This window comes from Podarcis liolepis, assembly GCF_965112155.1.
Source record: "Podarcis liolepis genome assembly, chromosome: 9".
In the NCBI taxonomy this organism is placed as follows: domain Eukaryota; kingdom Metazoa; phylum Chordata; class Lepidosauria; order Squamata; family Lacertidae; genus Podarcis; species Podarcis liolepis.
The window spans coordinates 35090950-35117570 of NC_139564.1; the positions used below are offsets into that span (position 1 = coordinate 35090950).

At 41.6% G+C, this 26621-nt stretch overlaps 2 protein-coding genes across 4 annotated transcripts; both read right to left on the reverse strand.

The window, feature by feature from the left end:
- Positions 1–442: 442 nt before the first annotated feature.
- Positions 443–13803, reverse strand: MGARP (mitochondria localized glutamic acid rich protein). Its single transcript, XM_083520169.1, has 4 exons — positions 13344–13803; positions 10791–10894; positions 7135–7240; positions 443–3019 (listed from the first exon to the last, which is right to left on the reverse strand). The coding sequence occupies exons 1-4, from the start codon at positions 13420–13422 to the stop codon at positions 2778–2780; spliced, it is 531 nt and encodes a 176-aa protein (XP_083376295.1). The 5' UTR covers positions 13423–13803; the 3' UTR covers positions 443–2777.
- A 3330-nt stretch (positions 13804–17133) lies between these two features.
- Positions 17134–26563, reverse strand: NDUFC1 (NADH:ubiquinone oxidoreductase subunit C1). Of its 3 annotated transcripts, none has more exons than XM_083520178.1 (5): positions 26442–26563; positions 23680–23917; positions 21225–21328; positions 18921–19005; positions 17134–17350 (listed from the first exon to the last, which is right to left on the reverse strand). In XM_083520178.1, the coding sequence occupies exons 2-4, from the start codon at positions 23738–23740 to the stop codon at positions 18940–18942; spliced, it is 231 nt and encodes a 76-aa protein (XP_083376304.1). In that variant the 5' UTR covers positions 23741–23917; positions 26442–26563; the 3' UTR covers positions 17134–17350; positions 18921–18939. The 3 variants fall into 3 exon arrangements, with proteins under 3 accessions (XP_083376304.1, XP_083376303.1, XP_083376305.1); XM_083520177.1 differs by having other exon boundaries at positions 23680–23774; positions 26442–26531; XM_083520179.1 differs by lacking the exon at positions 26442–26563 and adding an exon at positions 26318–26377.
- Positions 26564–26621: the final 58 nt, after the last annotated feature.

The window sequence follows — 26621 nt, forward strand, 5'->3', positions numbered from 1 at the left end:
ACTTGATAATAGCATCAATTATAAAAACTCAACTATTATAAAAAAAAAACCTTTGTGAGTGGCAGGATGCCACATAGTGTCACATGAGTCCAACAGATGCCCAGTTCTGACAACCTCTGATGCTAGACTTGGGTCAGAACCATGTTTGTAGCAGAGGGATCTGCAATTTCTACACTATTCAGCAGGCAAGCCAATTTCAAACTGAAAACGGTTAGCCTATTAAAGCTGCGTGGAATACTGCAATAGATACTGCAAAGTTTCCTTGGGTACCCATATGCATACATTTATAGAACTGCACCCTTTCACTGTGTGACACCATACTAAATATTATCCTGTTACAAAAATAGTTCATTTTTAGCAGATACTGGAATCTGTAGAAACATAATAGACATAAACATAATTCAAGGAAGCACTACAGGTTTCACAAGAATGCAAACAAAAATTGTAAAACAAAATCCTTTATTAAGAGGTAGGCAAGACACCGATTTCAGCATTCTGTTTCCCTCTATCATTATTCCATGTGAAAATTATCATAATTAGGAATTCAGATCTTCAATTCTGTTAATACAAAATATTTCAGTGCAATACTACATTACGACTGTGCTTACTAATTGTTGTTCCAACTATATGTGTGGGGAAAGGTGCTTCCCCCTCAAAAGTTGAAGGAAAATTTGAGAACCCCTTTATTTTGCAGCTGAAATAAAGCAGCTATATTTCTATCTGATCTCCTAATGTTCTTAAATGAATTTAGCAGTTCCATTTGGAGACACAGTAATGGAAATCACCTATGTTAAAAAACAAAATTAACTTAAGTTTATTGTGCCAACTTGAGTACTTTTACACATTAAAACTGGAATTTCTCCAACTCTGTGTGGTTTTTCACTTGTATTGCTTATATTTAATTGTATTGCATCTCATTATATCAGTGTTTTTATCCCATTCTCTTCAGCATCGGAAATAGCAGTGTGTGCACATTATGCACACAAAGCTATTTCTGGGAAGCCAAATCGGCATTCTCATGAAGCCAGGGGAAAGCCACAATACAGTAGCAGACAATTATTTCCATCTATAAGGTCTGGAGTTTAGCTGGCTTGCCCCGTTCACAGCATTTCAAGCTTCATGGCTGTGGAAAACTTGACATCCCAGTTAGTTATTGATAAACAAAACTAAGCTAGCTAGATAAATATAATGCAGTTATTTACATAAAATGGGACAGTTATGTTGCAAGAATGTACAAAGTCCCAAACAGTCTTGGAAGTTTGATTGGGAATTTCTACCGCAGGAAGGTTGTGGGGGTTTTTTAATTAAAAAATGTAATTTATGTATTGCATTTATATCCCACCCTTTTCTCCAAGGCGCTCTAGGTGGCATACATGGTTCTCCCCCTCCCCATTTAATCCCCCCAACAATCACCCTGTGAAGTAGGTTAGGCTGAGAGGTAGTAGCTGGCCCAAGGTCACCCAGTGTGCTTCATAGCCAAGTGGGGATTTAAATCCTTCTCCTCTAAGCTCCACCCATTCCAATTCTTTCTGCGGTCTCCCAAGCCAATTTCCATACCCTTCCAGAGGACCCCTAAAAACCTCCAAAACAGATTTTGGGACGGTACAGATTGCTTTGGGTATTTGCAAAAATCACCTCCCCACCCCCTTCCCTCTGGCAAGAGTGACTTGTCCAAATAAGGCTTGCTTTTATAAATTATTTAAGATCAGGTCTTTTTAACTTCAGCATCACCAGCAATGACAAAACTGAACTCACGTTACAAATTACTTAATGATGGATACAAATCAGATGACTAAGGGGTGTGCTGGTACTATAGAGCCGTTCCTAATAAAGGCCTATGTTTTATTCATCTAGTTTTTACCAGTTTAATACTGAAGGCATTATCTGTGATTAAGAGAATGCTGAACAATGTCAGGTTCCACTGTCCACTACATAAGACAAAGAGTTGCAAGTAAATATATTTCCATGGCCAGCAATGAAACAGAGCCTAGAATGCATTCATGTTACTCACTTCCTGGATTGCAGCCATCAAAATTATTTTGGAATGGTCTTATTTGGTCATTGTTTTTAGGGCTAATCAGAAATCACATTCTCATTCTTTGCATAACGAAGGCTGAAAAGCACTCAAAATTATAGGTGGTATTCTCTGCTTGTCTCTACTCAGAGTAGAAACATTGATGTTAATGGACATGTTTAACTTGAGTTCATTCGTTTCAAAGTATCTACTCTGAGTGAGAGAAGCATTGAATACAACCCTCCAAATAATGGATGGTTTTGGAAATACATCAAAAATAATAATAATGTTGTTTGTTGTTTAAAAAAAAATATATTCAGAAGGGAAATGGATTTGGCAGCAGAAGAAAACCACACAAGATTTTGTAATAGTAAATATATTTCTAATGGGCCAAAATGCCTCTCTACGCATCTTACAGCTTGTGCAATTAGGAGGGAAAAAGCACACTGAACTGCACTCAATTCTATTTATAACACACTCTCTAGGCATGTTCAGCTATTTCTTCTGGACAAAACCAGGAGCCTTCTACCACAAATGGCAAATTAGGGCTCCTTCTTCCAGAAATATTTTGCAACAAACTACCTAAAATAAGTTGTATGAATTAAAGTTGGAAACTGCAGCTGAAATCACATCTCATTTATATTAAAATTTAATTAAGGTTTTAAAATACAAGTTTATTCCGTGTGGAATACTATGTTAACGCGAGCAAAGCAGTGCTTCCTGTGATACAAGGTAAAATGCCTACAGATTTCCATTTGTAATGTTAACCTTGCGTTTGGGCTGCCTCTGAGCTGGAAGGAGCATCTTGCTCTTCTTGCACACCAGAGGATGCCTCTTCAACAGGCGATTCGTCTTCTCTCTGTGCTTCTGCTGATTCTGTGTGCTTTTCATTTTGCACTTCGGATTCACCAGTAGTTACTGCTGCAGTCTCTTCTTCAACTGCATCCTTTACTTCTTCACTTGCATCAGTAGTTTCGTTTGCTTCTGTTTCATCGTTTTCTAAGGCTTCATTTAACATAACAGAGAAATCATGAAGCAGAAACATGCGATGTGAAACAGGTTAGCCTGTTACCTTGTTAATATGTGGAAAGAATATATAGCCCGAAGCAAAGGATTACTATGAAATACATAACAAAACAAACAGAAACATGCTACGATAACAGAATTATAAATGTACAGCAGTTAAAGACTGCAGCCATTGGGAGGGAAATGGCAAGGATGCCATTGAAAAGAGGCTCAGTTCATGTTCATATTATATGTTTAATATATGAATGATATTATTAAAGCCAACCTTAATAGGCTGCTATGTTTAGAAGCTGCTGCGGAGCATAGCATCATGCTATAGAGCTGCAAATTAAGAAACAACAAAAACAAATCTGCTCAGGCCACAGGTCAAACTATACTATCACCTGGATGAAAGAGCAGTTTGTGTATGCAGGAACAGTACTGTCATACTTGAAGTCCTGAAATGCAATGAATTCTCTGTCCTTTTCATCACCTGGAGGAAACGGCTCTGCACATTCCTTCTACTGAAGTAGACCGCGAGCCAACCACTTTGAGGGTTTTTGTTTTTTTACAAGCAAGCGGTATAGAAATAAGAAATAAATTGTAGGTTTGATGTGAATGTTTAAACTGCTGCAAACGTCAAAAATACCAAAATGCAGGAATCAGACCAAAATGCAGGAATCAGACAAGTGCTATTTGTGAGCCCAGCTTTCCCCCGTTCATGAATTGCGATTCCATTATTATCCGTCTTTTTGCAATAAATGCTGAAGTCCACTGAAACAGAAATGCATGCCCCAGCCTAGAAACCAGAGGACATGTTTTCAAACTGGGATTGTAACATTCTAGGTAAGAAGGCGTGCAAATGAAGATGTAATTGAACAGGCACAGCACCACACAGATGAGAACAGTGACCCACAAGCTTTGTTAGCTGACAGACAGCAGCCCAACTGGCAAACAAAGCTGAGGAGAAATTAACAGACAATGACATGCAAAGATAGGTATGTGAACAAAGGGAGAGAGACACTGTCGGGTTTAATAATGATTGGCTACAAAGAATATAATTAATTATTTGATGTGATCAAAACATCCAAATATTATCTAAGTTTGTACTGAGAAGTAGGTATTTCGTTTAACTTTGATAGTAACATGAATAGGGACAATTATTTTAAGTTTTTGGTTTACGTCACATCATTCTCTTATGTACTGGTATAGCAATGTGTTTTTAAGACTTGAATAAACTGACTTTTTAAAAGATCCAACTCATCTTTTTCCTGCTAAAACAGAGACCATACTACCCAACTGTGTCCCTCTATGGGATATAACAAATTTCTAGAAAACTAACCTGTTCACACAAAACACAGATTGACAAGCAAGATAAGTATTCAGGACCCTTTATTGGACAGTCAATTACAAGTGTATTAATTCAAAACAGCCAGTGTCTTAAGAGTGCCAAGTTATCTTCTATAGGATGTATTTAAGTTGTGTCTTGGCCTTGAAAAGATATAATTATTGGGGAGTATTCTCACAAAAATGGAGTTCTATAAGAGATGGTTTTCTCAAGTTTGGCTGCGAAGTATACAACGATGGACTGTCCTTAAAAAAATTAATTCCTCGGTTTTGGAAAGATTTCCTTTGTATTTTATTCTGAAAGTGTAAAAGCAGAGGAACAATTAGAAAGATTTAAATATAACCTTTCTAGTGCAAGAAAGATTAATACAGCAAAGGAGATCAGAAACAAGATTAAGAGAAGGAAACAGAAATTGGAACAAGAAATTGCATGAACACACTCAGAAAACTGCAAAAACTGGAAAGTTAGCATACACTATAAACACCATTTTGGAATTTTGCAGGTTATTTCTATTAACATTTCCCTATTCAGTTCAATGTCAAAGAGCTGCTTCATGACAAAAAATCATGGGTTTGCCTTTGAGTGCACACCTAACAGAAAGCTTCGGCATGCAGTATTTTTTCTGTGATACCCATGTTTGTCACATACATTTTACAATTTTGAGTGTACACTTAACACATTATAGGTGTACAGCTGAATTACGTGTGAAGTAGCCTAAAGTCTTCTGCTGAGAGGTTAGAGGTTTTGTCTTCTTCTTTTTTTTTTTTTTTTTGTAAAGTATAGAACAAGTTATGGGTTTTCCAAATCATAGGTGAATTTGAAAGGCATCACAATATTTAAAAACTTGAGGGAAATCGAATGCTTGCTTTTCTGAATGTTTCATTTGTTAAAGATAATTTAAGCATACAATTTAGATGGAGGTAAGGTCATTTATGAAAGGCAATAAAGGGCCAGGGAAGGAAGAATATCTAATACCCTGCATTCTTCTCATGACAAGGCACATGAAAAGAAGGCAGAAAGACAAGAAGAGAGAAAAATAGCATGTAACGTATGAATTAATGGTTTTCAAAACCCAAACGTATTACTCAATATAAATGTTAAAAAAGGGGCGGGACAAAAACCAGGTCAGGTAAATGCAATTTGATTGCATTCATTGTGTCTAGGTAGGGGAAAGAAAAGCAGCTACATGTGTTGGGTGAGATCCAACAGTGCACATTTTTCAAAGAACAGGAACAGTTGCGGGAACAGGTACTCCCTGGAGGGTTTTAGGGGACCCTTCAGAAAAGATTTGAGGTTCACAGGGGGCTGGAGAGAGGAGGAAAGGAAAAAGAAGCGTGCTCATGTAACAGTGGATAGTGCCCAGGTAGTCTGAGGATGCGTTCAGTGGCTGAGCTGATAGTTATTTGTAATGTCTAGCCCTGTAACTGCAATCTTAGGCAGCAATCCTTTGCATATTTCCCTGGGAATAAGTCTCACTATACACACACAAAAATTATTTCTGAATAAATATGCACAGGAGCAAACTGTTTAGAATTTAACTGTGTTGGAAGTACTATTACATTAACTTACTAGGCAATCCTATACATGCCTACTTAAAAATACATCCTATGTAGAGCTTACTCTCAGGAAACTGGGTATAGGGCCACAGCCTTCTAAACATTCCTTCATCCCTAAGATGAAACAGCTTCCATCAAAGAAACAGATCCTAACTCGCGGACTATTCAGTGAGATTAATTAATAGAATTTCACATTTCTATATACTCAGCAGCACTATCTTAATGATCCTTCGGTATGAACTGTATGAGTGAAAACATGTTGGTTCATTACTGAGTTAAGCCACAGTTCAAACTGAGTTCCATCTATATACCTTCTTAGTTATTTCATACTGAAATATTTTCATTTATTTAAAATATTAAGCAAATTATAGACATAAAAGCAGTCATTTCAGGAAGCCATTTGGCAGTGCTCATTTAGTTATAATAAGCAGTACTAGAGAACAATTCCCTGGGTTTTGTGTATAGAATTTCCCCCATCAATGACTTAGCTGAGCACTATATTCAGAGTTTTCTGAAATTCCTGAGCCATCAAGCTGCTGACTGACTAGAATTATGATCTCAAACAAAACCACTTTTGTAATTTTAGTGATATGAGTTCTGTATTTAGTTATCTTTCACTAAACATTCAACCTTCGGTGCTTTATATTTTTTCTCTGTGATGCTCAATGAAATCTTTTTTAAAAAAACAACCACCACCCCAGACTATGTGTTACATGAACTGAATCACTTTCAGGAATGTCTTTGCATTTTCTTTGCAACAAAATGATCAAATGTATCTGAGCAAACTAACAATCATGGGTGTAGCCAAGTGCGGCAGCTGCCCCCCCCCCCCAAATCATGTAAATCAATAAAAATACTTAACTAACTGAAGTTCTTGGGGCCCTCAACATAAAGTCTGCCTCCTTAACATAAATCCTGGCCCATGGTAACAGTAGCAATGTATGCATACGTAGCATATAAACCTTGCAACCAATAATATTCTAGACCCAGGAGCCATTAAATTAGAACCATTGTAGTCCTGTCAAAAATAATTAGACTAAACAAAATTCTGATACATAGCCATGTAAAGTCTAACATAAAGTTCAACAGATTAGCAGCTTCTATATTTCCACCCCCCTACTCCTCTTTGCTGTTTTAAAAAACAAAACAAAATGTCCTTAAGACAATTAACTTAGAAGTATCATTTGTAAATGCATAAATTCTCAACTTACACTGAGGAGGCCACGGTTTTGGTTTCCATTCTGCTACAGTTCTTTGCTGCATATCACTGATACGTTCGTTGTACCTGGATTTGTCAGAAGTAACCGTTCTGTAGGCCTAAAAATAATAATTGCACTTATCTCCATATGCCAAGACTGTGTTCTTTGCTTTTCCTATTAATGTTTATAGTTTGCAAAAATAATACATATCATCAAGGGGGGAAATGAACCAACACCCACATAATCTGTAGCTCCACCCACTTCCATTTAGGGAATGCTTGCAATGTCAGAACATGGGACAGAAAAAACAAACCAATAATCTACACAAAACTGTTCACATAAAGTTCAGGTGGGGGGGGGGTACAATTGTGACATTATTGACCAAGGGACAGGTGGGGGAAATGACTACATAGCATTCCAGATTATAATGTGGAGGTGGACTTCTACCACTTTCTTTGTACTTATAAACATAATCAAGTTGCACCAATCAATGAAGAATGTGTCTTTCTTATATTCCATGTAAGACTCTCAGCTTTTACTAACTCTTCCATAAATGCAATAAATGCAAAACAAAAACACTGTGCTACAAAGATCCAACTTTTAGATCTTTCTAGTGCTTACTCCAAGGCTAGTTTCTAAAGGGCCTCTTAAGCACATGGAAACACTGTTGTGCGTATATTTAGTTTTGGCATGAATGGGCAGTCTCCAAATAACTCATACTCTGATTTCTTCCTCTCTACTAGATAAAGTGTCCTTTCTTTTTTTTTACTAGTTGGCTTCTTGCACTGCGTTAAAGTCACTTTCCAAGGTCTCCCAAATTCCAGGATTTGCTTTTCAGCCAACATGATATTGGAGGGGGTTTTTTGAGTAAAATGTATAAAGATCGCAGTGAGTATTTTTATATATAGGCTAGCCTTTTTAATGAATAGGGTCAGATTAAACATTAACGATCAAACGTAATTGCTTATAGCCAAAAGCCACTGCAAACCAGGAATAAAATAAGGACAAACACAGATCATAAATTAAGATTAATAAAACATATAAACTCTGTCACCAAAATACAGTATATGAATATATGTATACGAACACAGGAATGTTAATAAATTTCCTTTAATAGGTTAAAATGAGAGATAAAAATATATAAATTAAACTGTAACACCCTATTCTAGCTTTATAAAAATTATATCAAAGTATTTAAGGTTTGATTAAAGCCCTCTTCAGAATATTAAAATCAGATGAAATGATCTATTAATTAGAGTCAGATTCAAAGTTCTATTAAGAGCGACAACACATTGACCTGGCTTGCATATCACGCTAAGCCAAGCCATGGCTTAGCAAAAATGTATAAGCTCTCAGGCAGCAGCTGCTTGTTTTGCTGCTGCACTCAGCTAAGCGATGGTTTCATATGTTATATGAACCTGGGGCCTCTTGGGCACCTGGGGCAGTGCGCCCAGGAGCGAGGCGAACCACCCATAGGGGTGGGACAGGGGGCGCAGTGCCCATAGGGACGGGACGGGCGGCACCCATAGAGACAGGACGGGACACATGGCGCCCATAGGGATGGGGAGAGTGCCGCAGGGCCTCAGCCACCCTACAGCTGGGGGGGGGAGGCAGTTGGCAGACAGTGTGGAGTCTGCAGGCGCCAGAGACACGTGGCTTGGGCACGTTGCAGGCCCCACGGTGAGTGCCACCTGCCATTTTGTAAACCCCCCCCCCCAGTGGTGACACCCGAGGTGCACCTACTGCACCCCCTGGCTATGCCCCTGAACCTGGGCTCATGAGTTAGCTCTGTGGACAAACCATGAACTAGTGGACAATCCTTGCTTTCAGTTCATGGTTAGTCTAGAGAGAGCTAACCCATGGGCCTGAGCTCATGGCATACTAAACTGAGTCTAACTCCTCTTGTCTCTGAGTTTTATTGGTGTAACTCAGAAGATAAGCCATTTTTGGCTTACAACAAGTGCAGCACAACAGCAGAATGATGGGCGAGGATCTCCTCTCCGAAAGCTTGCACGTTTTCACTAAGCCATGGTTACTACATTAAAGGTAAGGTTAAGGCAATGTAAGACTGTTGTTTGTATTTTATTTTCTGTTTGCTTAAACAGGTAGAAATGCTATAGTATAACCTTACAAAAAGTTTTATGGCATATCTTCTACTATTTATTTAGCCAATGTTTGCGATAACATTTTGACGACTAGTGTTATTTTTGTAATAAAACTTATGATAGCAATAAACAATAGTTAAACAAGCACTGCTTTTCAAACATATATTACTTAGAATTAAGCTCTATTGATATCATTTCCAAGTTCTGAAAATCAAAGCCGAAATGTGTAGCAACTAATGAATATTAGACAAAGAAAACTGAATGCTCGATTCAGCTGGTTAATCTCATAGGTACTAGTTAGAAGAGATTAATAACATATTTACTCTCTCTGTGTGTAAATATTAAAATATTGCATTCCTGAGTGGTGGGAAATAGTACAAAGGTCATTTCCTTTGGTTGGAAGAATGTTTTGGTGTCCATTTACTACATTTACATATTGAGAAGGTAGAACAGGTAGGATCAGTCAGTAGGAACAATCAGTGTAAGCATCAAACTATACATGACAATGAGTTCATGCAGCCTTTTCTCCATGATTTTTTATGTAGGTTTGTTTTGTTACACAATCCATAGCAATGGATGATACAATCTTAAGTTAAATAGCTGCATGGGACTGGGGAGCATAACTATCCCCAGCATCAACACACATACTTGAGACTGCAGGCTCTTTGAATTCATCATATTGATCAAACAAACTTTACAATTATTATTATTTCTAATGCCCATCTTTGACACAAAGACTATACTAGAACTGCCACTGACATTTGCTTCCAATTTCCAAGAAAACTTTTATTGGAAAACTATCCTAAAACTCATCTATTGCTGTGTATAATCACCTTGACATTTAGGATATGTCTAATATTAACTTTAAGTTGTCATCATTGAAGTAAGAAGGATTTACTTCTAGTAAATGTGCATAGCCTTGGCCTGTAGTTCTAGTATTTTCTTTCTGGGTAAATCTAGTTTTGCAGTCTGCTTTGACAGGAAAATGTGCATTAATATTACTGCATTATAGCAATAAGCAGAAACAAGTCACCCAACCCCAGTAAAGACTCCAGCTTTAGTGGTTTATCATCAAAAAGTTATTTTGGAATGGAGCACTCTCACAATCATTACTTATTTTTCCCCTTAAAATTTAGACATAAATTTAGTCCATAAAATAAGAGGTGAGCGACTTGTTGCCTCTCCCCGTTTGTTGTTGAACTCCAGTTCCCATCAATTCCAGCCATCATGGTCAGTGATCAGGTATGGTGGGAGTTATAGTTCAGCAATATCTGGAAGGCTGTAAATTCCCACCTCTGCCGTAAAATGTTGGATTAAACACTTGACTTTTGCAACACAACCCAATGCACGTCTACCCAAATCCCATTAGTTCAATGGGGATTATTTCTAGGTAAGCAGGTATGTATAGGATTTGGTCTCAAAGTCAGCAGCTTGCTACCAGAAAACATTGTAAGCAAAGTTCCAACTTAAATTTTGGTTTGACTACCTTATCATTTCTCTATCCTGTTGAGAAGATTGAGAGTTTTTGGACAGTGTAAACAGATGTGTAAAGAAAGCACTCACTAAAAAACCTCCTGCTGCAGTAGCACCAGCAACGAGCAGATAATAAATAAAGTTCTCCCCAGAAGATCCAGGAACGCTTCCAGATGACATCTGGCGGAAAGGTGCTTCAAAAACGAAAGCTATAATATTAGTGATAATACTAAAAACACAAAACAAAACAGTAAGCTCAACATGCTGTGATTGAGATAATCTAGAGATCTTTTTAAAGAAATGTATCAGCTACAAATCTCATAATGTAAGATAAAGACAGGATCAATAGTTCTTTCGATCATACAAATCCACTGTTGCACTTAGCATTTTCATAAGTTATTGGTAATAGATCAAACCGACCTATTAACAGGAGAAGCAGTTGTTAATGCTGTCCAGAGCCTTTCCTAATCCTACCTGGAGACACTGAGGTCTTCAGCATGCAAAACATGTACTCTACCACTGAGCTAGTCTTTCCCCATAACAACAACATGATGTCCTTTCACATGAGGTGAATCCCAGGAAAAGATTCTGCACCTGATGAATGGCACAGAGTAACCAGGTAATACAAAGTGGAAATATAATTTTAAGATATTCTTAATGTGGACTTGAATATGCTGACCAGAATGAAGTTTAAGCCAGGTGTTCATTTGTTTTTTGAATGGGGCATGATAAATCTGTTGGTTAGAGCACAGTGCTGAGAACACCAAGGTTGCAGGTTTGATCCCCGTATGGGATAGCTGCATATTCCTGTGCCGCAGAGGGTTGAACTAGATCAGGGGTCTGCAACCTGCGGCTCCGGAGCCGCATGTGGCTCTTTTACATCTTTGCTGTGGCTCCGGGGCGGATACTAGCAAGGGGAGGAGGCGCATTGTGCGCCCCGACACTCCTCAGTGTGGCAGGCGCTGTACTGGCTGTGACGTCGCATGGGGGCGGTGCGTGCGTTAGTCACGCACCGTCCCGACGTCACCTTCCCGCCCGCTGTCAGATCGTGGCTCCAGAGATATATTTGTTTTAAATGTCGCGATGGTTTTGCGGCTCCCAGTTGTTGTTTTTTCTTCGGAAACAGGTCCAAGTGGCTCTTTTTGTCTTAAAGGTTGCAGACCCCTGAACTAGATGATCCTCAGGTTCTCTTCCAACTCTACAATTCTATGATTACGCAAATGTTTTAAAAAGGATAGACATGGATTTTTCTCCCTTGCTCCAAAGAGTTTCTCTAGTCTAACCATCATGTCTTGAAATTAATAATGTAAGATACCTGAGGGCCTCATCACACAGTCCCTACCGCAATGCCCCATATAAGCACTCCTGTAGCGTTTTTTCAATCAATAAATGGTGCAGATGTAAACTACATTGTTTTGGGAGAATTGTGGCATCTTCTTTCAAGACAAAACTTCTGCTACTGCATTCCTACATTACACAAGTCACACTATTATATAACTAGGAAAAATGCACAGTCATGTGGAATATGGCCATACACTCCTATTTGATGTCAGTAATGGGGCTACAACCTTCCCCTATCCCACTGCCCAGGCCATTTCTTAACATGTGTATAGCATTTTAAGTATATGCTTGTCAAACCTAATAACAAACAAACAACGGAAGCACCAATCTGACTCTTGCCAATTTACAAAACTTTCAGGGAAGAAACCATGCTGCTTGGACAAAATAGCCTCAAACACAGTCATCTGTCCCACTGACACCCTCGGTATTAAAGTGCAGTGTGGCTACCTCACCTGCAGCAGCACAGCTAATCCGAATCCATCCCCTGAGGGCAAAACAGACTACTAGACATAGATATGGCCTAGTATAACCAGTGTACAGCCCTTAACTAGCAGGATCCATCTTTCTAACCTAGAAAGGCCCAGATCGATCCTCGCGGATAAGAACGTACAGTGTGCAGACAGAGGACGGATTATTTTATGAGCAGAATCAGCAAGTTCTCGCCAGTCTGTGCTACCTCAGCCACATTCACATGCCCAATAAGAAGGGAAAGCACCAGCCCTTTATTAATTTTTTTTTTCGGACTCTCCCTCTCCAACACCCTGCGCCGTTTTCTCTCCCTTCAGCCTGAATTTCTGTCAGCTGCTTACACACTGGCCCGAGGGTGTGTGTGTGTGATTCTGGTTGTCATCTTTTCCCCTCCGGTAAACAGTCCCACCCTGTTCTCCACTAGTCAAAATAACTTCGGAGGGGAAACAGTAAAACCCAAGGCTCTGGTGGCTTCTTCTCCTCGCACCCCGGGCTTAAGATGCTGCTGCTGCTGCCCCGCTGCCAGGAAGAGCCTCCTGGGTCTCGCCGGCGCCGAGGGGCTGGGCGAACGCGAAGCGGCTCTCCTGAGCGCCAGGAGCCGCGTCCTCTCGGCTCCCCTCCATTGCCTCAGCGCCGTGACCTTCGCGTCTCCTTTCCCAGGCAGCCAACGCAAATACCGGCGCCCTCAACCTCTGCGCGCCCTCCTCGCTCAGCAGAGCCACGCGGCTCGTCTCCAGCCCCCGCTCCTCGCCTTGGCGTGCTTCTGGGGGGCTTTTTCGAGGGCGCAGCCACGCGCGCGACCCCTCCGCCCCCTTCCCCCCCCCCCAAACTCACCCTGTCCGCGGACGAAGGGGGCAGCCCCTTGCGTGAGGCGGCGGGCCAGAGGGCGCCACGCGAAGCTGCAGAGGTGCATGGTGGTGGCGGCGGCGGCAGCAACGCAGAGTCGGCTGCCGCGCAAGGGTTCGCCTCGTCGCCTGGAGAGCTTTTCCTGTTCGGCGAGCGAGCGGACAAGAGTGACAGGCGGAGACGCGGGAGAGACGGGGAAGAGCGAGGCGGCGACGAAAGGCGAGACTTCGGCCAATCCAAGCGCGCGCGGCTCCGCCCTGCCTGCCTGCGTGCGTGCGCTCAGCTTGCCCTGCGGCTCGCTTCAAAGCGGTAGCTTTTCGGCGCTGGCCTAGCCCCCAGGGCGGTGGGGACCTGCGAGGGGGCGGGAGTCTTCCCCTCTGCCCCCTCACCTTCAGCGGAACAGCCTCGACTAGGACAACGAGAAGGGCCTGCAGAACTGGGGAAGTGGGAGGTGCTGGAAGGTGTCTGCTGCAGGAGGCTTTTGCCCAACGGAACGCACGCACCCCATGCATGCAAACCGCGCCCCAGGACGCCAGTGGCTTGACAGTATTTGCAGAATTGGAGCTTAGCTGTGTTTTGTATGTAACTTGGGGGGCATTTAAGACGGGTGGGTAAGTGCGGTTTCCCACGCCCACCCCCAAACTGGCTGGAAAAGGGGCTCTTTCTGCCTGAACAAAGGTGCAGCCCCAGAATTTCTTCCCCTTTCCTTATTACAAGGAAGTAGCTGCACGCGCTCACACACCAATATTGGCACCTCAATAAACTGGCAAGACAGGCCAGTGCTGTTTAGCTAGGATAATGGTAATACACGTTAATTTGAGGTAGGACCGAGCTCTAACCCATTTGCAAAGCTGAGTGTTGTAATGTAAAGGATTAATAAACAGTAGTGTCTCCGAGCACCATATTTTCATCACCCCGAATGAGCAATTTGAGCTGCTCCCCCATCTTGGCATTACAAGGGTGGACCAGGCTAATATAGCACTTTTCTTGTCACTAAAAGTAGGGGGAAGCTTGCAACCTTGCTGCAAGTCCTTTGTCTGACCAGAGTACCTCTGTTCTGTTTTAAAATGGCCATGGCTTATAACAGAATTTCATAGTAAATGAGATTCTTAATCTCAGGGTCATGGATTCAAGCCCCGGGGTTGGGCAAAATATCCCTGTATTGCAGTGGGTTGGATTAGATGATACTATGAAACGCCATTTATGTGCTTGGCCTTAAATTCCAAGCCAACTTCCCCAGGTACACATGACTGCCTGCAGCAGCTTTCCTGGACCCCTTCCCCCACTGAAATTAGGCTTGAATGTATTCTGTTGTTGCCAGTCAGTAGAATGGTGAGTGTAGAACCCACAACCATTTATCCAATTTCCAAATGAGCTATAAAAGAAACACATTTCACATAATGACATTTTTTATTTAGTTGGCTTTCGTTCCCTCCACTTCTTCAGAGGCTAGTTGTTTTATCTATGTTTTTAGTGGTTCTTATTTTTATCTAAGTGGCCTCAAGTCCCATCAGGGGAAAAATGTGGAGTATAAATAAATTATTTATTATTATTTATAATAATTCTCTTACTTTAATATATGAAAGCATCTCTTATTTATGATTTTTTCACACTCAAAAATATAGAATTTGAACAGTCATACTACAAGAAGTAGGAAATGAGAAGAGAACAAAAAACATTGCAAAAAATTCTGCTAAATGCCTGTAAAATAACATGTGCCTATAAACCTTCTAGGAAACCTTCAAATGAATCAAAATAGATTCTTAAAAGTATTGAGTGTTTGCATTAAGTTGCCATCCTATGTATGGTAATCTGGGCCTCAATTAACTGAGGATTTAATTTTGCATAAACATGCATAAGATTGTTTTGCATAGCTTCTACAGGATGGCATGACATGTACAAGAAGCCACACACAATGCTGCAGATTAATGAATATAAATGAAGTTACGACTGAATAATGTGACTAAGGCTGCAATCTTATGGTCTCTGGGGAGGTTCTGGTGGACACAGAATGCTGTGGATCCCCGTCTGCTAGAAATGACATGCCTTCAGAACAGAGGGAGTGGGAAAGTATTCCTACCCTAGAGCTGGAATACTTATTTTCTCTCCCCTTGGGATCAATGGGAAGCAAAATATTTTTAAAAATAACCTAACAAAGGACAAATAAAGAAAAGGAAGCATCACATTAGGAAGGGCTGTTAAATAAATTTGGAAATACACAAGTGAAATCTAGCCAATTTATTTTAAATTACAGTGGTGCCTCGCAAGACGAAATTAATTCGTTCCCCAAGTTTTTTCTTCTTGTGAGTTTTTCGTCTTGCGATGCACGGTGACCAGGTCCGGGGACAGTCTGTCCCCCGACCTCTTCTGAAGGCTGGGGGGGGGACAAGGGCTTTTCTTCCCACCCCCAGCTTTTTAAAAAACCCCGGGACAGCGGAGGACTTCTCCGCTGTCCGGGGCGATGTAAAAGCCCCTGGGAAGGCAGGCAGGGGGGAGCAAAGACTTTTGCCCCCCGCCCGCCTTCAGAAGAGGTCCTGGACCTCTTCTGAAGGCGGGCGGGGGGCAAAAGTCTTTGCTCCCCACCGCCTGCCTTCCAAAGCCGTCCGGGACAGCGGTGAAACGTGCTGCCTTTCTCCGCTCTCCCGGGAAGGCAGGCAGGGGGGAGCAAAGACTTTCGCCCCCCGCCCGCCTTCAGAAGAGGTCCTGGACCTCTTCTGAAGGCGGGCGGGGGGCGAAAGTCTTTGCTCCCCCCTGCCTGCCTTCAAAAGCCGTCCGTGATAGCGGGAAGCGCTTCCCTGCTATCCCGGACTGCTTTTAAAATGCTGGCGGTGGGGAGCAAAGCCTTTCGGCCCCCGCTGGCCTTCCTGGACCTCTTCTGAAGGCCGGAGGGGGGGGAAGGCTTTGCTCCCCACCACCAGCATTTAAAAGAGGTCCCCGGAGATTTCCCTATGGGCTTTCTTCTTGCGTAGCAAGCCCATAGGGAAATTCGTCTTGCGAAGCGCCTCCAAAACAGAAAACCCTTTCGTCTTGCGGGTTTTCCGTTTTGCGAGGCATTCGTTTTGCGGGGTACCACTGTACAATGCCAGTTTGCCTTGCACTCTTTGAAAATATAGTAGTGTGACACAGCCAATTATCTTCAGCTTGAAAAGAAGAGGCGCAGAAATGTGCTGTAGGTGAATCAACCTTGAAATATAACTTAATTCAAGAATCCACTCTAATTCTAGAAACAACTCTTGAGAATATGAAAGAGTAGTGTGGATGATCCATAAGGGAAATGAATCATCCACTTGCTGTGAAAGTATTACATGTTGAGGAAATATTTAGGAATACCCTCATAAGATTCTTATACATTTTTTAAAGAGGAACAGAGGAGTCCCACTGCGGTTGACAAGAAATGAACAGGGAAACTGTTAAATAATGCAAAGCTGAAGAGTTGAACCAAATTCCAATATATCCCATATATTCTCCTTATGCTCTTTATCACTGCACTGTTACTCCAAGTAAACAATGTAAACACAGCAGCAGCATCTTCTCATATGATCTGCAATTAAGCCATAGCTACAGTGGCAGTAGCCTCAAAGTTTTGATAGTAAATATAATTAGGGTTGCTGTTAATGAACAAAAAATGCTGAGAAGGAACACAAATGCTAATATGCACAACTGAAGTCAGTAAATTATGTTGCAATTCTACATACCTGTGAGACAAAGTCCTACTGAGTTCAACATACAAGATTGCACTGTCATATGTTATTTTTCTATACAAAATAGGGACAGCACCTTTTTTTTTGATTGAATATATTTTATTTATAGCCTTTAGAAGCAACCATGTGAAGCATAGAGATTTCAACCACCTTCCATGCTTTCTTTGCTTTATTTCAGGAAAATTAGAATTAGTTTGGAGTTAATCCAACAACCAATGGGTTATCTACTAACACAATAATATCCTTGTAGACTACGCATTGGCTGTAACAGTTTCTATGGAGACCATCTTCAACCTAGAAAAGAGAGGAGGTAATTAAGCCATACTATAAGACTGTACAGGTGCAGTCTTTACATGGCCCACAGGGTATTTTCAAAGTCAGGAAACATGACAGTCTTACGGATTTTGATGCAAAATTAACAATGGGGAAAGTGATTGCGTAACCCTGCCTGAGTACTCTTGGTCTGTCTCTTTTGTCACAGAAAACTAATAACTAAGTGCCTAATGTGACTAAGTGACTGATGATAGTTAATCAGATAAACAGTATTTTAATCAATATTTAGTCTGTTAAATAATCGCAAGCTGCTAAAGTAGAATGTGATTACTTCAGCTTAAAAGCCAGGAACATACTAATAGGGAAACAATGGACAAAATACCAGGATTAATGAGTTTGCTATAGAAACAGTGTAATGCTGAACTGAGCAGCATGCTATGCCTCCATCCATTCCATGCTGTCAGCAGAGTACTACACAGGGACTGTGCTATGTGAATGTCCAGTAGGCAATCTTTAATGAAAATAACAGTGTGTTTGAGAATTTGCAGAATGCAAACCATATCACAAAATCAAGCATTTGCATCTCTCAAAGGTGCAGCAATCATCATAGCTGTCCTGCTTTCTGCTCTTTAGTGGGAGATGACAGAAGACAAAGCCAAGAATACATATTTACACATCTATAATTAGCAGCTGCATGGCTGCTAATAATACAATGAAGAAGAGACTCACTTTCTGTCTTCTCCTACTGTCCTGTTATTTAAAACAATGGGGAACAGGAGCTCTGAGCAACAACTGAGAATATAATGTAGCCTACATTTGGATATAATGATACACAATTGCTTTTTATTGTAAGAATGAGCCCAGGTGAGCCTCAGGCTCATGGGTTCTCCCACAGGCACAGTTGGCAAAATCTAGCTTTGACTTATAATTTTGACTAATCATAGGTTAGAAAATCCTGAAACATGGTTAACCTTAACTCTGGTTAATTGAATCAAGCCAGGTTCATACCCCGTGGTTTAAAACTGGTCTGCTTCAACTAACCACAACTTGCCATGGTTTAGACATATCACTAAGCTTGTGATTAACCAAAATCAGAAGTGAAAGCTTCCAAACTCCTCCATCTCATATGACAAAGAAGGGTGAAAGGAAGAGTAGAGGAGCCTGAGGCTTCCCTAGGCTCATTTTCATAATTATAAACCATTAGCATGGTTTACCATTATGTTGGAATGCAGTCATTATATTTTATGGTAAGGACAAAGTCTTGGATGTGGAACTAAAGAGTGCAGGGCAGATGGGGAAGTCAACCATTAGTTGGCGCCATAAGAAGTAACTTGGACAGATCACTTATCACTTAACTTAAAAACAGCAACACAATAAGCAGACCAAGGTACTTATTTTGAAATATAGCAGAAATGTAATACTTTTAAAGAAACAAGTCAACTAGGACATTAAAAAAACTGAAGAAAACAGCAATAGAGTATTAATGACAAAACTGTAACATTTGTGATCTCTGCTGTTCACTATAGGCATTATTATATAAACAAGAGCAACCATTTCCAGAAAAAAAGTGAAGTTTATAGCTTTATTTTACCATAATTTTGGCACCTCCATTATGAACCTCTCTCTGCTTTTCGCCTTTCATATTCTGCTTGATGTTCATTATGCTGCTTTAGGAGCTAAAAAATAAATACACATGGTTTAAGAGCATGAGACATGCAAAGTCAAAATGATTATTTTAGGGTGGACAGGCATTAAGTGATCAGTGTTAAGAGCTGATCTGAAACCATTTGATTAATTATACATTCAAAATTAAATATTTATTATTGCAGGGGTAGGCAACCTTTTTCAGCTGGAAGAATACATTCCTTTGTGGGGAACCTTCTGGAGGCTGAGTGGGAACAGAGTGGGTGTAAATTTTAGTTTCCAATTTATAAAGCTGTAGCAAGAACAGTTTACTCATTCTTATACTTTGAAATGCTAAATAATGAATTTCCACTCATATAAACACTTACAGTGGTCTACCGTATTTTTCGCTCTATAACACGCACCTGACCATAACACGCACATAGTTTTGAGAGGAGGAAAACAAGAAAAAAAATATTCTAAACGAAACAGTGGATGTATGATTTTTGTGGTTCATGCTGCAGCCACAGACATGTGATCTGACGGTGAGTTTGGGGTGGCCCAATGCAAAAATCCTGAGGATCCACGTGGATCCATGCTTTGTAACCATGTTTTTGCACCATTGTGGCCCCAAGCAACAGTGGGTTCGTGATTTTTTTGGTGCAGGCTGTAACCATGGATCCTCTGCTCACAACTGCAGCAGATCCCCCTGTCATCCGTAGGCATTCGCTCCATAACACGCAGAGACATTTCCCCTTACTTTCTAGCAGGAAAAAAGTGAGTGTTATGGTGCAAAAAATACGGTAATTTTCATATCATAAAGCTAAGCCACACTTTATTAAACTATGGCTTATGATTACTGTGCAAACCTTGCCCAGGTTTAACTATAGTTTGCCAAGAAAACAAGATCTGAAGACATGATTTCTTGGTTTATAACACTCATCTTGTTTTAATTGTTTTAATTTAATTGTGGCTGGATGGTTACGTGGGAGCCGGTTGAAGTTAAATCCTTCGAAGACAGAGGTCCTCTGGCTGGGACGGGACGATATGGGATTGAGGGGGCAACTCCCATCTCTTGCGGGGGTGCAATTAGTGCCAGCACCGTCCGTTAAGAGTTTGGGTGTAATCTTCGATACCTCCCTCTCCATGGAGGCGCAGATTGCAGCTATAACAAAGGCGGCATTTTTTCATCTCCGCCAAGCTAAGCAGTTGGCTCCTTACCTCTCTCGCCCTGACCTAGCCACTGTGATCCACGCGACGGTCACCTCCAGACTGGATTATTGTAACTCGCTCTACGTGGGGCTGCCCTTGAGACTGACCCAGAAACTCCAGCGGGTGCAGAATGCCGCAGCGAGACTCCTTACAGGGTCTTCGCTGCGGGATCACATTCATCCGGTGCTATACCAGCTGCACTGGCTCCCGGTGGAGTACAGGATCAGGTTTAAGGTGCTGGTTTTAACCTTCAAAGCCCTACACGGCCTAGGACCCTCGTATCTACGGGACCGCCTCTCCTGGTATGCCCCACAGAGGAACTTACGGTCCTCAAATAAAAACATCTTGAAGGTCCCAGGCCACAGAGAGGTTAGGCTGGCCTCAACTAGAGCCAGGGCTTTTTCGGCTGCGGCTCCAACCTGGTGGAACGCTCTGTCACAAGAGACAAGGGCCCTGCAGGACTTGACATCTTTCCGCAGGGCCTGCAAGACAGAGCTGTTCCACCAGGCCTTTGGTTAGGGCACAGCCTGACTCCCTCCTTTGGCAATCTTTACAATACTTTAGTTTATGGTTGCCATCAATTTTGATTTTAATTAATTCTTATGATGTTTTATAATGTTGCACTATTTTAGTGTTGTTAGCCGCCCTGAGCCCGGCTTCGGCTGGGGAGGGCGGGATATAAATAAAATTTATTATATTATTATTATTAATTATGGCTTGGGATTTCAGCACTATGGTTTGCCTGGCCGCTCACCAAACAAGAATAGCTGGGAAACAAACCAGCTTTAGAAGAAAAAAGTAATGGTTTGACTGATCATTCATGGAACAACTTGTGGTTAACTTGTGATTTGTTAAACAAACAATGACTTGGTATATGTGCCAACCAAGCCAATCAACAATGTGCCTTGAATGTGGAACTGTAATTTTTCAAATGATTAGTAATTAGTGGACCCAAACTAAGAATAATGTATTATCACATTTCCTTTATTGACAAACGTAACTGACTAAGGAACAGTTACTTTGAAAACACTGCTAATCACATCCACAGTATAATTCTTACCAGCACCCATATTGCTATTGAGGAACCAAATGTCAGGGCAACTTTAACCCAGTTCGGTTTGCTTATATCATCAGGCTGTGCCCTGAATGCAGAACGAGATGGTTCTGAAATAAAGGAATTTAGAAACATGTTAGTTCTGAGACAAATTTTTGGAGGAGAGAGCGAGCAGTTTACTTATGAAAAGGGGCTTTCACTGAATTCTGGTGGAATAATTCTTCAGTCAGTCATTGATCACCTTGACTTATAAGAACAGTGGCAGAAACTGTACAAATTGGAAATGTTCATTCCATATGATGAATTGACATAGTAGCAGTTACTATATGAATTAATATTTGTAAAGAATAGCACAGCAATGTGGTAACATTTTGTGTTAAAGGAAAGAATACATAACAGGGTTTTTAGAATGGATTTTGTCTAATGGGGATGGAAGAGATAATAGGAAAGGGTTCTTTTAGCAATATCAAGGCAACAAAAGAGACAGTATTAAGCGCTGATATTTTAATATTCAGTATTTCAGGAGACAACTCTAGTTGTTCCCAAATGTCTCTGTTTCAGTCAATATAGACCAAGTCACTGTTCTTTTTGACTCCTTCATTGTGACTTGCTTGCAAAAAATATTTTTCATTCTAAGGTAGGCTATGTTTTCAAAACCAATCTACTGCTATTTTACAGTTTCAGTATTATGCTACTTTGTTCCCACTTAATTCACCCAAACCCTGAAAAGATTTTTTTTAAGCTTTAAGTTCTTTTATAGACAAAGCACCAATACATGCTTTGTTTCAGTCACTTCTTATCTCCACACAAATCATAATCTAGAGGAAAAGTAAACATGGCAAGGAAGAAGAAACATCCATGGAGAGGATTAGGGAAGACAAGAGTAAAAATGGTATTTGGGAGCAGGTGCAGGGAAGATATGACTAAAATAGTTTATTGTATTTTTTAATGGCTGTCTAATTATCAGAGAGGAGAGGTAAAGAACCGAGTTCATTTGGTATTAAGAAATAGCACATGCAAATGCAACACACAAGAACTGCTTTTTAGCATCAGACCATCTAGCCCAGCCTTCTCCAACCTGGTGCTCTCAACTGTTTTGGACTACACTTCCAACAGCCTCTGCTACTGCTGTATCATTAGTTACTTTGGGGATCAGCAGATTTCAGACAGGTCAGATACACTTTCTTTGTTTACTGGAACCCAAATACATACCAAATACAGCCAGAAACAAATGATGTATCTATAGAGTTACAAAAGAGTGCCACTTGAGCACATTCCGAGGTTAGGAATTTGTTTTCAGTAAGGGAACGAAACTGAGCTAAGAGTCCTTTCACACAGAAGTCTGCTCCTGGTTAGCTGCCTTAATTTTAGCAGCCTAGTTTAGATGCAAAAAGTGTTTTGCTGTTGCTATTTTTAAGACAGTTGACAGGTAGAAAGCCTTGTCAAATACTGCAGGTCACCCAGACAGCTACCAGTAGATCCCAATCTACCTTCTACCCACTCTACCCTACGCTGACTCTCTAGGACTGAGGTTCCCAACGTGGGGCACATGCCCCACAGGGAGGCAATTTGATTTTAAGGGGGGAGCAATTCGAGAATGAGTTATAAACAGTTAATGGCATTTTAGGCTTCCTCCACGTGAATAGGAGTTCACTTGTTGAATAAGAAGAATTATATGGGGGGGAGGGAATCAGGATTTTAGAGATGCTTAGATGGGGCATGTTGTAGATAGGTAGCCGTGTTGGTCTGCCATAGTGAAAATAAAAAAATTCCTTCCAGTAGCACCTTAAAGACCAACTAAGTTAGTTCTTGGTATGAGCTTTCGTGTGCATGCACACTTCTTCAGATATATGAATTTTTTTTTAAGATGGGGCATGTTGGGAACTACAGCTCTGGGATCTCTGGCACACATCTTTTTCAGTTCTACTCTTCGAAGGAGACTTTCGGGACTCAGAAAAAAGTACTGTAAAACGAAATAACGCGTGCATTGAACCAGCTACTAAAGAAATAACATACGAGCTTCTTACAAGGAGCTTGTAAGAAACGGAAAATTGGGCAGGGTGTGAAAGTTTACGGAAGGAAAAGGGTAACTGATGTCCATTCAGCTCATCCACAGCGGCCCCCGCAACCCTAACAATAACAATAACATCCGCAACAATAACAGCGTTATCGCCGATGCTGCAAGGCGATGCTCTAGCCCGCCGCTATGGGGCGCCACTAGCAGTTTGGGCACGAAAGGCCCAGGCCATCCAAACTCACAGCAAAGAACGGAGAGTGGGAAACAGATGGGGCAGGAAAAACCAGCAGACCCTGAAGGTTACACGTAGGAGACTCGGATGAAGCGCTCCCACGTTCGTTCAACGAGGGTGGTACTGAGGAAGGGATGGGGACATAGCTCATTCCTCTGTCCCGCCTAGGTTAGGAAAAGAGAGGGAGGTCCACTGGGGCCCCGGTGACTCACCTCGGATCGGGTTGCCTGATAACCGCAAAAACCTCCGCGCAACCTGCAAGGGCGCCGCCATGTTGTTTTGCTTCCTCCTCCTCTTCGCAGGTTCCCTGAGCGACAGTGCGAACACGCCAATCAAACAGCGCTAGGGGCGGGGCTTCTTAACTGATCCGGAAGGAGAGGACTCAAGCTGGGAAGGCGCCCCCTCCTGGTCACATGGCCGTAGGTAGAGGCTGCTTCGGAACGCTCTCCCCTATAAACATACAGTATTAAGTCAGACGCTGGCTCAGCAGCTACGAAACTGCCTTTAAATCAATCAGTCATGAGAGTTGTGGGGAGATAGTAGAGCATAAAAAAAACTCCGTGGTTTTGTGTTTCCGTGACTTTAGAACACTGCGGAAGCAGCATGCTAACGTTAGAATTTTCATAAATAAAAGTAGATATTATTCTGCCTTTATCATGGCATTCCTTATGTAGGATGTTGTAATTAACAGCCGGAAAGCTGTGCCAATCGGCCACTTGTGAGAATTTCGACAAAATTGTACAATAGGTTATAGGTGATTGTTTCAGAACAAGTTCTGTAGACTATGAAGACAAGTAGTCCATATCTCAAATATACAAGATTTCCACTGAAACCCGTGAAAGATGAATGTTTCTGTCAGAAGCTTTGGAAAGTACTGCAACTGACATGAGGGTACTCAACAGCCCACTTTCAGTATTACTGTCTTAGATCTTACTGTTGTGCTTCATACCTTAAGAGTGTAATCCATATGGGTCTACTTAGAAGTGTTATGTTCCATTGAGTTCAATGGGACTTACTCTCAGGTAAGCACGTACAGGATTGCCGTCTGAGACAGTCCAATTGCCTGGAGTGCTATTGCTATTTATGCTGTATTAAGCACATGTGCCTGGCAATAAGCCCCCACTGAACTCAGTGGGAACTCTGGCTGAACATGCACAGGGTTGCGCTGCAAGGCTACATGCAATTATATGCACATTTATCCTTGGAAAAAGCCCCACAATAGGACTTACATTGAATAACATTGGCCACACTTAATTTCTAATTAAACAGCAAAGACAGAAAAGCCATTTGTCAGCGTTACATGCAAAGTTTCATGTCTATGAAAAGGCGGTTCCTTGCAATCTGAAAATTGTCTGTCATCCTCAGACCAATTTACTGTTTCTTAATAATTGCAATGATGTGCCAAAGGCTAATGAGGCATTGCTATTGTTGCAGGAAGGCAATATCACAAACTGGTTCTTCCAGTGCGTTGAGTTTAACATTGCAAGAGGTCCATCAAGAAGCGTGTGTAGGTGTGGAAGCAGAACTTGGTTCTTGTAGGGATGACAAAAGAGGAAGTAAGCAGACAGAGGTGAGAGAGAAAAGAAGTGTAAGCAACACATAATTAAGTTGTGGAATTCACTGCCACAGGATGTGAAGATGGCTTCAAAAGGGGATTAAACATCAAATGGCTTTTAACATCGACAGCTACACAAAATCTTCAAGTCTTTATACCTCTAAAGGTATACAGCTATGGACCTTCCTTGTCCTTGCAACTTTTCTCCAGGATGCAGAACTCATCACTATATTTTCAGAAAATATAAGAGGAGGAATCTGAGGACCTCCAGATGTTGCTGAACTACAATACCCATTACCTCTGACCACTGAACATACTAGTGGGCAGAGTTGAAGCCCGGTAACATCTGAAGGGCCACTGATGCCTCATCCTTGATTATAATGTCTTAAATAATATTCTAGAAGTGTTTACAGTAGAAGTACAGTTCCTTGTGTTCAAAGCTTTTGATGTACCATACGTTTCCAGGACTTCCCAGAAGCATCTGGGCTGGCTACTGGTGGAAACAGGGCAGTGGGCTCTATGGGACTTTGTTCTCCTTGTGTTAAGCATAATTTAATCCTAACATTAAGCTTGCCATTGTGGTTTTCATTTGTGTAGCATATCCTGGATGAACATGAAAATTGGCACTTAGTGCAGAAACAAATATATTTATATAGAGTATAGATCATGAATGATATTTATTTCATAGAATCATAGAACCATAGAGTTGTAGAAATGGAAGGGATCCCGAGAGCCATCTAGTCCAACTCAAGAATCTCAATCATAATGCGATGATGTCAACAACATTACAACCCTTGTGGCTATTTTGATTTTAATGGGCTAATACACAAAGCCAAGTTACATGGCACAGCTTTTTAGATACAGTATTTCCAAACCACTTCCAAACGTACTTAAAGTCGACACAAACAAAATAAATGTACAGTATAGTTGTTTATAAGAATAAATGTACAGTATTTTTGTTTATAAAGAAACCCCGTGGGTTACAACAACCACCGTGTAACCACCAAAGTAAAACAAGTGACAAAAGTTTAGATGACTATACAATTACTGCCACTGTGGATTTTTGGACTAATACTATGCCAGCAGGTATTCGGATTTCTGTAGTGGTGCCCAGAAATCTGCCTCGCGCCACTCTAGAGACCATTCCCTTCGCCCCTGTTGAACAATTCACAGTACTACCCATGTCTCTGGAGAAGCTCATGGGGGGCGTACTCTGACAGCAAGTCCCGCCGCGTTCTCAGCTAAGTGGCTGCAGGACACCAGCCCCGGGCTGCTGCGCTCCTGCGCTCACCTACCTGCTGAGCTGCACGCGACTAGCAAGCTTAGTAAGCATCCCGCTCACGCGCCCGCCCCCCGCCCCGCGCAGGCGCACTCCTCCAACAGTTCCCAGCTGGAGAGTGCTCTCGTTTCTCAACTTACCTTGTAGGGGCTATTAAGCCTACATAGAGAAAAGAGGGCGAATACGTGAGGCAGAGGAGGTGGTGGCGGCGGACGGGGTCGTGGCGCATGCGCGCGGGGCTCGGTGACCCGGCTGGGGAAGCCCTCGGCGGCGGCCATTTTGGCGGCGCCTCCTCTCTCCGGCCTGTTCAGTTAACCACG